Here is a 13,607-nt window from a genome sequence, read left to right on the forward strand (position 1 = left end):
AAAAAGAAACCCTTAAAAGTAGAAATAGTGAAGAGAGAAGTACAGTCTGTACAGACTTAAAGGAGAAGAGGGGATTACAATTATTCACACAGAGCTATATGGAAACAATTTTTTTTAAAAAAAAAGAGATGATGAATTTGCACGTTAATTTTCCCTATTTACATGCAAAATACCAAGAAATTAAGTGAAGAATTTAGGGTATTATCAGATGCAGGCTTTAGTTTTGTATAATAAGGTTCCAGTATACTTAAGCAGCAGCGTTTAACTTACAAGTTAACTTGAACTTTATTAAAAAATAATACTTAGAAAAAGATATCAGAGGTGGAAAAGGTAAGTATAAAAGAGGGTAAAAAGCATTTTATTGTTGAAGAGAAGGAGAAAAAGAAAAGCAATTACAGGGAAAGGGGAAAAACAAGAAGATGCATTAAATAGTAACGTATGTATAGTCATAGATAGTATTTGTTTCTTTTAGATAGATAAAATTAGTTTATATAAGAACTAAATGTTATTTAATTGCTGTAATAATTATATAAACTACACAATGGTTTCTACATTATAAAAAAGAAATGAAAAAAAATTTTTATAAAAAACTTTTTTATCGGAAAAATGAGACTATATTTATATTAAATTATCACGTGTATCACGTGATTTAATACTTTTTTAAACAAAAAAGTCTAAAGTATAAAAAAAAGTTTAAAAAAAAGTTTAAACTCTCATTTTCACCTTTCCTTTTCTTTCGTAATTCCCCTCCTTCATTTTTCCCTTATCTCTCTCTTTCATACTTTCTCTTTCCTTCACTTTTTTTTTAGACAAATGTAAATTTCCGTATTTTTTGAAAGTTCTTGGACAAGGATTTGGTAAAGAGGAATATTTTTAGCCTACCTCTTGAAACAATTATTGATATTTCATTTCATTTCTTCTCTAGGCAGCTTTTTGGTTCTCTGAACGTGGAAGTTTGGTGAGTGTATTATTTTTTTTAAAAATTTTATATTTCGTCTTTTAAAAAATGATTACTAATTTCTTTTTTCTTTTTTTCTTTTATTTTAAATGGCTTGGACACATATGATTTCAGTGAGAAATCAGCCTCAGGTTTTCTAATTTTAGAGAAGTCTGGATATGCAGCAGCACAGAACAGGTAAGTTTCAAAGAAGCACGCCTTCACTAACCAGATATGTGTTGGTATCTAACATTTTGAATTGAGTGGGAATAATTATTTTCGTTACCAGATCCTTCTGCGACTTGAAAGTTTTATATTTTCACTTCGGACATCACACTGACAGAAATTTGAAACTTTAAAAAAGTTTTCTTTTTTTCTATTTTTGAAGGGAAATCAGCTCCGCTTGAAAACTGGAATCCTAATTAGTAGTAAGTTTCGAAAAAAGGAACTTAAAATTTCATACAAAAGACTTTTTTACCATTTTCTTTTTTTTTTAGGGGAATTAGCTCTGATGTGACTTCCCAAGTGAGTTTTTGAAAAGGAATTTGAAACTATAAAAAAAGTTTTTATAGCTTTTTTTTCCTTTTTGTAGGGAAATTGGATCCAACTTGGAAAAACAGAATCCCAGATACTTGAGTTTCGAAAAAAGATGTTATAAAGTAAAAAGTTTTTTTAACAGGTTTCCCCTTTTTGTATAGAAATTAACTTCGTTGTGGGCATTGGATTCTCAAGTGAGTTCCAAAAAAAAAGTTTCAAAACTTTATTATAATACAGCTTTTTATTAATATTTTTCTATTTTCTTTTGTAGGACTTTTTATTTTGGAACTCTTGTGAAAAGTCGTCAATTACAGTAACTTCATCTTTCACTTTGTAGGTCTCCTCTGATTCATTATCAGAATTCGCAAATTCCCTAAATCAATCATATACACAAATTTAATTTAACGAAAAAGACAAGAAAAATCAAAATATCTTTATAGTACAATCGTTGCATTATTTTATATTATTGACACATGATTATTTTACTATTTTGTTATTATTATTCTGTTTTTAATATATTTTCATATGTATAATCGTTATAAAATTAAATATCTATTATATTATTGATACATATTTGACATATGATGACCATAGAAAATTGGCATTTCGAAATAATGTTTTTATCATATCTTTGATACATATTCGACATATAATAGCCACATTTAAAAAAATATTTTTACCATATATATAACATATAGTTATTATATAAAAATTAGATTTCTATATTATATGTTCAGCATATTGTCAACATATAGTTAAAACAGAGTTAACATAAATATGAATATCATATGTTTGGTATATTTTAAAAATATCTCTAACATATTTTTTATATTGATAGGGTTTCTGCAAGGTAGTTAATGTCTTATTTGATAAATTAATTCTGAAATCATTTCTATTAATAACTAATTCCAGAATTTTACAAATATATATTGGTCATTTAATTTGCAATTATATTTATTATTTTTGCTTATATATGATGTAGAGTTAATTTTGTTAAGATCATTGAGATGGTAAAGGTTGCTGGTATTCTGGTTTCATTTTTAATTTCAATTATTATTGTATCAACAATATATAGAAATATGTATGTAAACTTTTGTTGAAATAAATATCAATTGCTTATATATAGTTTTTTTAAGATTAAGAAATTATAGATCTTGTATAATTGGTAATCTGATATAAGAATAATCTAAATATTATATGATTGATACAATACCTTATCAGTATAAATTTTATATTCAGTATAAAATTCTAGAATTTGTTTTTCTAAATGATAAAAAATTTATTAGACTCCATTTTGTTCAGAAAATTTCTGATTATAAATGGTATAATAAAAAATAGATGTGTTATATTCAAATTTAAAATGAATATACCTGTAACTAAAAGTATTAGTTAATAATAATAAAATAATAACATGATAATAGAAAATTATGATAAGTTCTCATTTTTTTTATGATGAGCTTAATTTCTTAAGAATATGAAATTTTAAATTGTGTTTTCATACAAATAATAAGGTCATAATACATTCTTATAGTTGCTGATAACTGATGTTTGTTAGTCTGATGAAAACGGATTGTTCTGATAGATAGCACATAAACTTAAGTAAAAAAGGTGTAAAAATGTAAAAATGAGCGTAAAATGAGCATAAAATGTAAAAATGTAGACGCATAAAGTATAAAAATGTAGATATGTAAAAACATAAAATGTAGATGCGTAAATATGTAAGATGTAAATGTAGAAGCGTAACAACTATTGTAAGAAGGTACATAACCAAATCCCTCCTCGGGAATTAGTAGACTTAAAATGCATGGAGGCCTGTGTCGCAAATCACGAAAGATCACGAGGATAGGAGAGTGGCGCAGAATCACATGAGAGTTATATTTTCGTAGTTACTGTATCCTTTCTACACTGTGAAATAAAAAAAATAATAAAAACATATGATTACAATACTTTCAAATTACAAGATTTGTTTCTTGTTATTTTTAGCTATATCAAACAAAATAAAATCATTTTATAAATAAAATGACCAGGACATAATATGTTTACGGTTCTTTTTAAGCTTTAATTATTGTTTTTTTTTCTTTAGAAATACTCTTTTTCTTTGATCGATAATTTTAATATAAAGGTATAAACATTTTTGGTATACTATATTTATTTATGGTGAAAATGTGACGCGCAATGACGCAACCTCATAAATAACATAAATAAAGGACAAAAATAGAAACAAAGAGACAATAGAAAATTGACAACTTGAAAACAATAGATGTTTAAAGTAAAAAATGAAAAATTCATGTTAATTTTAACAAATATTGTACGGAAAATAGATTTCTTTCTTAAAGATTTCTTTATTTATTTCCTAGCAAAGAATTTTTTTATATCCAAAAACGTAAAACACGATTCAAACACTTGAGACAATTATTATATGAATAAATCAGATGATTAGATAGTCTTATAATTCTTTTAGGTATAAATAAGTTCACTTTTTATACACTTCAGATTCCTCATCATCATCGAATATCGGATGATCACGAATTCATATGATTTATTAATGTTATGATCCCATTAATAAATTCATTCAACGATAAAAACGTAAACCGTAATTTAATACTTATATCTTACATACACACATTCATTTTCCTCGAACAACATTTTTCCTCGAACAATATTTTTTTTTCGAACAACAATATTTTTTCCTCGAACAATATTTTTTCCTCGAACAATATTTTTCCTCGAACAATATCCATATTAAATTTATAAACGAATATTCTTTTGCTGTTGTAAACATTTCGTTTAATTAAAATCATTTCGTTTAATTAAAATCGGTATATCGAAATATTTTTTTCTTCGTACATAAATTTAAATAAATATATTTTTTTAAATCGCTCGTGTTCGCATTCGAATATATACATATTTAAACCCGATATATTTTTAATGCTTATAAAACTATTCCTTCCTCCTTTCTGTTTTGTTTTATTACAATTTCGATATTAAATATACATCTATCTATATACGTATTATTTACATATATGTTTAAAGAAATTCCTGAACAATAAGTTTAAAAGACCAAATATGCGAAATCGTATTTTAGGAGTTTAATCATTTTCTTCGCGATTTTTAATTTTAATTCGTATTAGATGTTTATATCGTTTTTCAAATTATATCACCGCAATTTATGTAATAAATAAATAATAAAGTATATAACTATTTATCATAATTTCCATAATTTCCTCATCGTGATAAAATACAACCAATGCATCGACCGATATTACTATTACTAAATGAGTTTGAAAACATTGTAATAAGACTTGTACAACTCCCAAAGTATTGTTGAAAAAATAAGGCAGTTGCTTACAAAAAGGTTTATTTTGTCCAATTGTATAACCAAATTAGTGTTGTTTACAACAATAAGATAGTTAAACCTCATAGTATCTTAAGTGGTTTATCCATTTTAAATAACTCAGCCAAAATTTAGTCAACCCGATTAAGTATCACAATGGATAACCATAATATGATATAAAGGATGAAAAAAAAATAGTACTTTCAAAAATTTAATGAGTATAATGATTGACTTACCGCCTCGATATGATGGCACTCTTCATCCGGAAGTTTGGATTCAGGACTTGCGTTTCTTTTGTACTCTTATGGGTATCCACGAACAAGCTACTATATTGAACATAGCCATTCTAAGAATAGATCACAATATTCCAATCCCAAAAGATATTAATTCATTTAAATCTCTTATCAATGTTCTCAAAGACCATGTTACTCACTCCGTATTCCGCGCAGTTTCTCTTGAGAAACTTAATAAATTGAAATGTGAGCGTAGTATAGACATGTCTGAATTTATTGCAAAGTTCAATTCCCTCTGCAGTAACGCAAACATCACCAACCGGGAAGAGAAAAAGGATTATCTACTTCGAAGCATGCCAGACAATATTGTTCGGGATGTACTCAGGAACAGAATTGAAAAATTAAACTCATTTGATAAGGTGATCGAAACTTTTAAAGAAGTGATGCTTGATCATAGAAGCCAGGTTCGCTACGGTTCCAAAATTGCACTCAAACATGTTGTTACCGGACGTTTTTTATCTAGTAAAGATATCAGATATGACACCGGATCAAAGCAATATATGGTTAGTATACACTTGAATCTCTTATAAAGGCTATACGAATTCAAATAATAATTGGTATTTTTGCGTGAAAATCCAGGTATATTGCAGCAACTGGCAATCAGACAAGCGAACAGATTTTTGGATTGTAATTCCACCTCATAAACAATACTGCAAGCCAGGAAATCCAGTTGCGTTTAATTCTATTATTGAATTGAAACATCAGCAGACCAGTCGAAATTTGCATTCTCATGGTGGTATCGAGTCACCAATAACTAAACAACAAGAAGGTAAAATTCTTAGCTTTTGGTGCTTGAAAGTCAAGTAATGTATAATGACTAATTAGCTTTGACTTTGCAGTCACTTGTTATTCGGGTACCGATAACAATAACAATTGGCAACTACAACGCCATAGCACCACCAACAAATATGACAATTCAGGATATTGGATGATTGGTGACACGATTAGTTTGCGCCATGTTAACACAAAAAAATTACTCTCAAGCCATGATTTCCTATTTGATGATGGAAACCAAGAAGTCACTTGTCACTCCTATGGCCATGAAGAAAACAATAAGGTGAATTAAGTTCGTATTATCTAATATTGGGTTGTTATTGACTATTTTTATTCACAGTGGTGTATAGAAGTTCTTGAGTGAAGACCCTATCCTAACTGAATGCGTTTCGGGTTCAAACACTGACGTTGACTTTGGGTAACATCTATTTAGGAAATATTTGCGCAATAACTTGTAAAGTAATTTAAAGTAATTTATTAACAAAAATCTCGAGCTTAATAACAAAAATAGATGATGAAAAATATCTTCCAAAGTACTTATAATAAATTCAGACTATAAACGAGTTGTCAAAATAATTTTCTAAGTAAATGAGTAGCAAGTAGGGATCGAGCATTAGATAAAACGAATCGTCTTGCACTCTAATCCTATTTTTTACAAAGAGTCGGTGAGAAAGAACATCTTAACCTACTCATTGTGGGTCTTTGATATAAATTGAATTCTTTTGTTTATAAGGAACACTAAATATCGTTAATTTTATTCACATGATTAAAAGCAACATTTTTAAATTAACTTTTAAAATAGTTATACAGTGAGTTTCCGGCAAATACAAAATTATTTTTAATATCACCATTTGCAAATACCAAGAAATACAGATACTATGCATTATAAAAATTTAAATTCTGCTCTTCTTTGTAATGTTACATACTTGGGCGTTAGAAAATTATTTAATTAAGATAAAATTAAGCATGCAGTTTTAAAAATGGTTGACTTACCATCTGGATACATAGGTTCAGTTCTTTTGTGCTCTTAAGGGTATCCACGATCAAGCCACTGTTCTGGATATTCCGATCCTGAAAGACATCGATATCACCTCATTTAATTCACTTATTCTTGTTCTCGAGAGACCTAATAAATTAAAATGTAAGTGTAATATAAACATGTATGAATATATTGCGAAATTCACTTCTCTCTGTAGTACCCGCAATTGTTAAACGATATTGAGTATATACCTCCGATGTTGTATAGTATAGTTGACGAAAATCTATACAGTATAGTTTTTTATATTATAAAAAAGTGAATTCATAAAAATTTTGTATTTCAAGATTAATTGTTTTTCTGAAACTGGAATAATAGGTAATCACTACATGTATAAGATTTTATGAAAGATCAAAGCACGTCATATTAAAATTCGAACATACGATTTCGTTCCAAGTAAGCTTAATTCATCTTCCATCAGTAAATGTTTAACTAATTAATTGCTATCTCTTTCCTTATAATTACGTTAAAAGCTGAATTCATATTAATCATGTTTATACATTTTAATCATTTATCAATTAGCGTAAAATGATTCGCAGACAATATATAATTATTATGCTATTCTGGTAGCTCAAATAGTAAATGGTGCATATAAAACTTTTGTGTCGGACTTTAAATTATTTAAAATTAGGAAAACGGGATACGTTAAACTTCGCATATTACTGTATATTGCGTTTTTAAATTTATAACGATCGTAAGAATTTACTATGTTGCTATTTGATCACATTTACTATTAACCTGATCTGCAAAACTATAATAACTAATTATCAATTTGGACAAATTCACGTAAAATGTTATTTTATATATAATAAATGATACTAACATGGAAAAAATCCAAATTTTATATGAAATATATGCTCAATTAGTATTGTTAGGCAAGCATATAAACCATGTAAGAAAAAAATTCGATACATTATGCTTTAATGATGGTCATTGCTTCGATATGATTTGGGTCTAAGGACTTTCAATTTTTTTAATCACATGATAAAATTGATCAACATATACGTACCATAAACGTATTTATTTAAAACAATCTATTTAACGTTTCATATTGTTAAAGAACCCAGTTTGTGTTTGTTCATTTCTGATTTTGTTAATATGTAAATGCACATGGCGTTAGACAACATAAAACCTATATAAAAAGTTAATAAAACCAGCATATACGCATATACATTTTAATAATGGAGAACTTACCACCTCGATATGATGGAACCATTCAGCCAGAAGTATGGGTCCAGGACTTACGTTTCTTTTGTGCTCTTCGGGGTGTCTACGATCAATCTACTATTCTAAATATTGCCATTCTAAGAATAGATCCCGATATTCCAATCCCCAAAGATACAAACTCATTTGATTTACTTATAAGTATTCTCAAAGACCATGTCACTCACTCTGTATTCCGTGCAGATTCTCTTGAGAAACTTAATAAATTGAAATGTGAGCGTAATAGAGAAATGTCTGAATTTATCGCGAAATTCACTTTCCTCTGTAGAGGCGCAAATATCACTGGCTGGGAAGAGAAAAAGAGATACTTACTTCGGAACTTGCCAGACGATATTGTTCGAAATATATTCAGGAGTCGAATTGAAAACCTAAACTCATCTGATAAAAACTCATTTGACAAGGTGATCGAGACTTTCAAAGACGTGATGCTTGAACATAGACGCCAGATTCGTTACGGCTCCAAAATTGCACTCAAACACGTTGCTACTGGACGTTTTTTGTCTAGTAAGGATATCAGATATGACACTGGGTCAAAACAACACATAGTTAGTACACAATGGAACTTCTTGTAACGAATATATTTAATCAAATAACGATTAATATTTTACATTTTGTTTCACTGAAAATCTAGGTATTTTGCAACAACTGGCAGCCAGATAGACAAACCGATTTTTGGATTGTAATTCCACCTCATAAACAATACTGCAAGGTAGGCAATCCGGTAGCGTTTAATTCTGCTATTGGATTGAAACATCAGAAGACTAGTAGAAATCTGCATTCTCATTCAAACGAGTCACCGAAAACTAAGCAACAAGAAGGTAAATAATCAACGAAATTTTTTTGTTTGAAGTCAAGTAATAAAGACTAATTATCTTTGCAGTCACTTGTTTTTCGGGCGCCGATAGCAATGACAACTGGCTATTACAACGTCATAGCATCAATAACGATTATGACAATTCAGGACATTGGGTGATTGGTGACACAATTAGTTTGCGCCATGTTAACACAAAAAAATCGCTCTCAAGCCATGATTTCCTATTGGATGATGGAAACCAAGAAGTCACTTGCCACGCCGATGGCCATGAAGAAAACCATAAGGTAAAGTTTGAGTTGCCCAATGACTATTACAGTAATTTGATCGTTACTGACTGTTTTTAATTCTTAGTGGATAGTGGAAGTTTTTGAATGAAAATTACACTGACATAAAATTTACTGACTTCACTATTGGCATGAATATGAAATTTTGCTTGTCATTAAAGTTTTTTTGAAAATATTTTTGTATTTATTGCTTCTAATCTTTTACCAGATTAAAATTGGCTAAATAATTTTAATTTGAATGTACAGTAAATAAGCCTATAATTTTATTAAAAACAGTAAATTTTATTTGAAATTAAGACACAGCAAGGAGTGAAACATAACTGACTGATGAATTTATTTTCAGTAAAATGGAAGTCAGCAATAATGGTGTATTTGTTGAATGATTGTCTAAGTATAGAAAATATGTATAACAAAGAATATATCATTAACAACTCCGTTTTAAAATTAATTTTTAATCATTGCACTCTGACTATCATAATTTAGTAAACACAATAATAGTCTATGATCAATTATGTTGTAAAGGATCATTTTAGGGCAAAGAGCAGTGTACTAATTCTTTATATTAAAGGGTATATACTAGGTTATAAGTACTACTTTATAATAATAATCTGATTACTGCTATAATCACTGAATATCTCAGATATAATCTGATTGCTGTATCATAACCTAATAATCACTTCCTAATCTATTCATTGCCTAATTATTTTGATATAATCTAATTTCAAAATCTGATTATTATACCAATATCCTATTGCTGATTATTTTTTAGTACTCTAGCTTATATATGCTACTCAAATTCAAAATTGCCAATTTTAAATCCAAAATCCACAATTCCAAATTCCAAATTATATTGAATTTTAGCAATACTTTGATTATTGATTTAGACTTTTTCTGCTATCCTTATTTATATTTTATTATTATCTATTTATAACTCTATAACCTAATAATTGTATTTAACTTATTAGTATTTTGCATAAATTTATTTATAATATGATGTAACCCTAATTAATCCCAAAGGGTAAAAATGTTTTTTACAAATTACTTTTGATCTATCAGTCTTTTTTATTTTAATCAGAGCAATGAAAACTATCAATTAAAAAAAATCATTTAAATTTGATTACTAGATTACAAAATATTATTTTTTGGAGTTTAAATTAATCCAAATTAAATTGAATTTCAGAGAAAAAGTTTGATTATTGTGAAATACTAATTTAACTTTATAATTTAATTGCAACTATTATTTTACTTATTTGAAACATACTATAATAAACTAATAGTAAAATAATATTTATAATGGTATAAAAATAGATGATTAAAATGTAGAAGATATTATTTAAGTTATAACTGATTATATTATAGGCTTTTATAGCCTTTTATTATTTTAGTACTGATTATATATTAATTAACTTCTGAATTCTTATTATTGCCAAAAGCTATTTATATATTATTTGCATTCTTTTTATTAAAAAAAATTGTCAAATTGGTATTAAGGGTGCAGTATGTCACGTGATAATTTCATAGTAATTTGATGTGCAAAATTTACATTATATAGTAACACAATTTTCTGTAAAATTCAAACTTCTGCAATATCTAACATAAAAGGATAAATTTTATACTGTTAGAAAGCCACGGTTCTGAACTTTCATTTTTTAACTTAAGAAACTGTATTCTTTAAAAAAAAACTTGGAAAAATCTTCATATAAAGTTACGAATACGAACTATGCTTTAAGCGAATATGAAATCTTAGATTTTATTTATTGCCAATTTGTTGGCTCGACTCATCTTATAAGTTAGCACATAGACCCATACTAAATAAAATATACATATTTTCACATAAACCCATTTTCAAAATTCATTTTTCTCTTTTATACTTTTTTATTATTACATTTTACAAAACAAAATACATATTTATTTATTTTCTATGTACCCAATAATACCATGAATCTTCTATAACTCTAGCTTTTGCTTTAGTCGTAAGTCTCTCTATAAACACGCTTGCCGATAAGGTTTGGGCGTTCGGTAAAGAATAATGAAGTAAAGTTTTTTATTCTACATAACCACGTACTATTAAATCTGCAAGTATATAACCAGAAAATTCTTTTAATTTTCCAAATTTTGGTTTCCGACCACTTTTGTATATTTCTAACTCATTCAAACCTGATTCTCGAATCTTTTTAGTATTTGATTTACAAAAAACTTCCACTACATCATCTTTAGTAATCTCGTAGTTATTATTACTCATTTCCTCAATGATTTCCAATAAATGGAAACTTTCTACATGCAATTACCAATACAGTGGACATCAAAAAAAACGCCCTAAACTTTTTTAAAATTATTAATTGTTCTTATTAAATCAATTTAAATTCAATTAAAATAAAATTTAAAACTTAAATAATATATGGTTTGGCCTACTAAAAAACATAAAATTTAATATTAATTTACTAATTAGTTTTTTAATTACATAACATTAAATCAAAACAACTTGGTGCATTCACTTTTTAAAATTTTTAAAAAAATCAAAATTTTCACAAAATTATATTATGCTTTTATAATAAAAAAATGTAAAATTAATTATTAAATAGCTTAAATTATTAATTAAAATTAAAAAAAGTCAATACTTTTTAGTAATAAATTGATTAATTTATTTAATGAATATAATTAAAAATTACTATAAAACATATAGATTTTACAGTTTTTATTATAACAGTTTTTCTTAAACTACATTAAATCAAAAAATTTTATAGTAAAATAATACCCAAAATTAAATTCTCCTAATTAAGGGGAATTTGCGAAAAAAAAAATGGAGTGCAACGGACCTTTAGATAGTGAGATATTACTTGTTAAAGTATGGCAATGATCTTCATTTTACATATAGTGTAAATCTATCTAAAGGTCCGTTGCACTCCATTTTTTTTCGCAAATTCCCCTTAATTGGGAGAATTTAATTTTGGGTATTATTTTACTATAAAATTTTTTGATTTAATGTAGTTTAAGAAAAACTGTTATAATAAAAACTGTAAAATCTATATGTTTTATAGTAATTTTTAATTATATTCATTAAATAAATTAATCAATTTATTACTAAAAAGTATTGACTTTTTTTAATTTTAATTAATAATTTAAGCTATTTAATAATTAATTTTACATTTTTTTATTATAAAAGCATAATATAATTTTGTGAAAATTTTGATTTTTTTAAAATTTTAAAAAGTGGCAAAAAGAATGTACCAAGTTGTTTTGATTTAATGTTATGTAATTAAAAAACTAATTAGTAAATTAATATTAAATTTTATGTTTTTTAGTAGGCCAAACCATATATTATTTAAGTTTTAAATTTTATTTTAATTGAATTTAAATTGATTTAATAAGAACAATTAATAATTTTAAAAAAGTTTGGTGCGTTTTTTTTGATGTCCACTGTATATGGCTAATATATTTGATCAATAAATACAAGTTCAGATATATATAATATATAGTATTTTACTATATAATTTTATTATATCCAGTTAAAGTTGCAAATTCTTAAATACAATTATATTACATTATTTATTTTTATATTACCTTTATTTATATAGATTAAATTTTTAGTACTATTGAACATAAATATAATCTTATATAGATTCAAGATTTTGTATTAATTAATTTAATAAATATCACATTAATTATTATTATGATGAATCTTCTTTATAATATATTCAAGAATTCTGTTAAAATTAGTAGTAAATATTATTATATCAAAATTGTCAAAATTATTTTTCTATTATTTCATCATTTGCATTTTAATTAATTTTAATAATAAAATAATTTCATTATTTTATTATGTTGAAATTATCAAATTATTTTTATTATTTTAGTAATAATCTTTTTATTTTTAGCAAATTTTATATCCAGTATAATTAATTATAAGAATCAATATAATGAGTTTTTGGTATATTCAGATTTATTATTTTAATAATGACTGTAAAGTCTTATATTTATCAAATAATAAATATTTAATAAATATTAAAATTTTATATTTATTAAACAATAAAAAAGTAAATATTTAATTTAATTATTTATTAAATATTTAATTTTTTAAATACTTTATTAATATTTTAAATTAGTATTTATAAGTATTTTTTAATATATCTTGCATTTAATAAGTATTATTAATAAATATTTCAATCTCAAAAATACTAAAACTATATGAATTAAATATTTAAAGTTTTACATAAATTGAGTTTGAAATAAAAAAAAACTAAAATATAAGAAGTACAATATTAAAAACTTTTTAAAAATCATGAAAATAGTAATCTCTTTTATTTTCAAATTATATAGAGCCAATAGAGGCAATAAGGTTTATATATTTATTATTTGTAATATTATCTTGAATTC

General features: G+C 25.6%; 2 protein-coding genes across 2 annotated transcripts; both read left to right on the plus strand.

The window, feature by feature from the left end:
- Positions 1-5,031: 5,031 nt before the first annotated feature.
- On the plus strand, positions 5,032-6,239 carry OCT59_004036 (uncharacterized protein; the record flags this gene model as incomplete). Its single annotated transcript, XM_025309627.2, has 4 exons — positions 5,032-5,604; positions 5,681-5,870; positions 5,941-6,158; positions 6,216-6,239. 4 exons carry the CDS (start codon positions 5,032-5,034, stop codon positions 6,237-6,239), a joined length of 1,005 nt encoding a protein of 334 aa, XP_025166926.2.
- Positions 6,240-8,079: 1,840 nt separating this feature from the next.
- Positions 8,080-9,534, plus strand: OCT59_004037 (uncharacterized protein). The gene is made up of 4 exons (XM_025328385.2): positions 8,080-8,680; positions 8,767-8,953; positions 9,016-9,233; positions 9,301-9,534. Exons 1-4 carry the CDS (start codon positions 8,093-8,095, stop codon positions 9,322-9,324), a joined length of 1,017 nt encoding a protein of 338 aa, XP_025166925.1. The 5' UTR covers positions 8,080-8,092; the 3' UTR covers positions 9,325-9,534.
- Positions 9,535-13,607: the final 4,073 nt, after the last annotated feature.

The sequence above is a fragment of the Rhizophagus irregularis genome, chromosome 12 (genome assembly GCF_026210795.1).
Source record: "Rhizophagus irregularis chromosome 12, complete sequence".
Taxonomy (NCBI): domain Eukaryota; kingdom Fungi; phylum Glomeromycota; class Glomeromycetes; order Glomerales; family Glomeraceae; genus Rhizophagus; species Rhizophagus irregularis.

What these genes read in the sequence shown, in the direction of transcription:
- OCT59_004037 (XM_025328385.2), top strand. Translation starts at nt 8,093, where the DNA reads ATGGAGAACTTACCACCTCGATATGATGGAACCATTCAGCCAGAAGTA. An exon ending in CTGGGTCAAAACAACACATA is followed by an intron (nt 8,681 to 8,766) that starts GTTAGTACACAA and finishes CTGAAAATCTAG; the next exon opens with GTATTTTGCAACAACTGGCA. An exon ending in GAAAACTAAGCAACAAGAAG is followed by an intron (nt 8,954 to 9,015) that starts GTAAATAATCAA and finishes TTATCTTTGCAG; the next exon opens with TCACTTGTTTTTCGGGCGCC.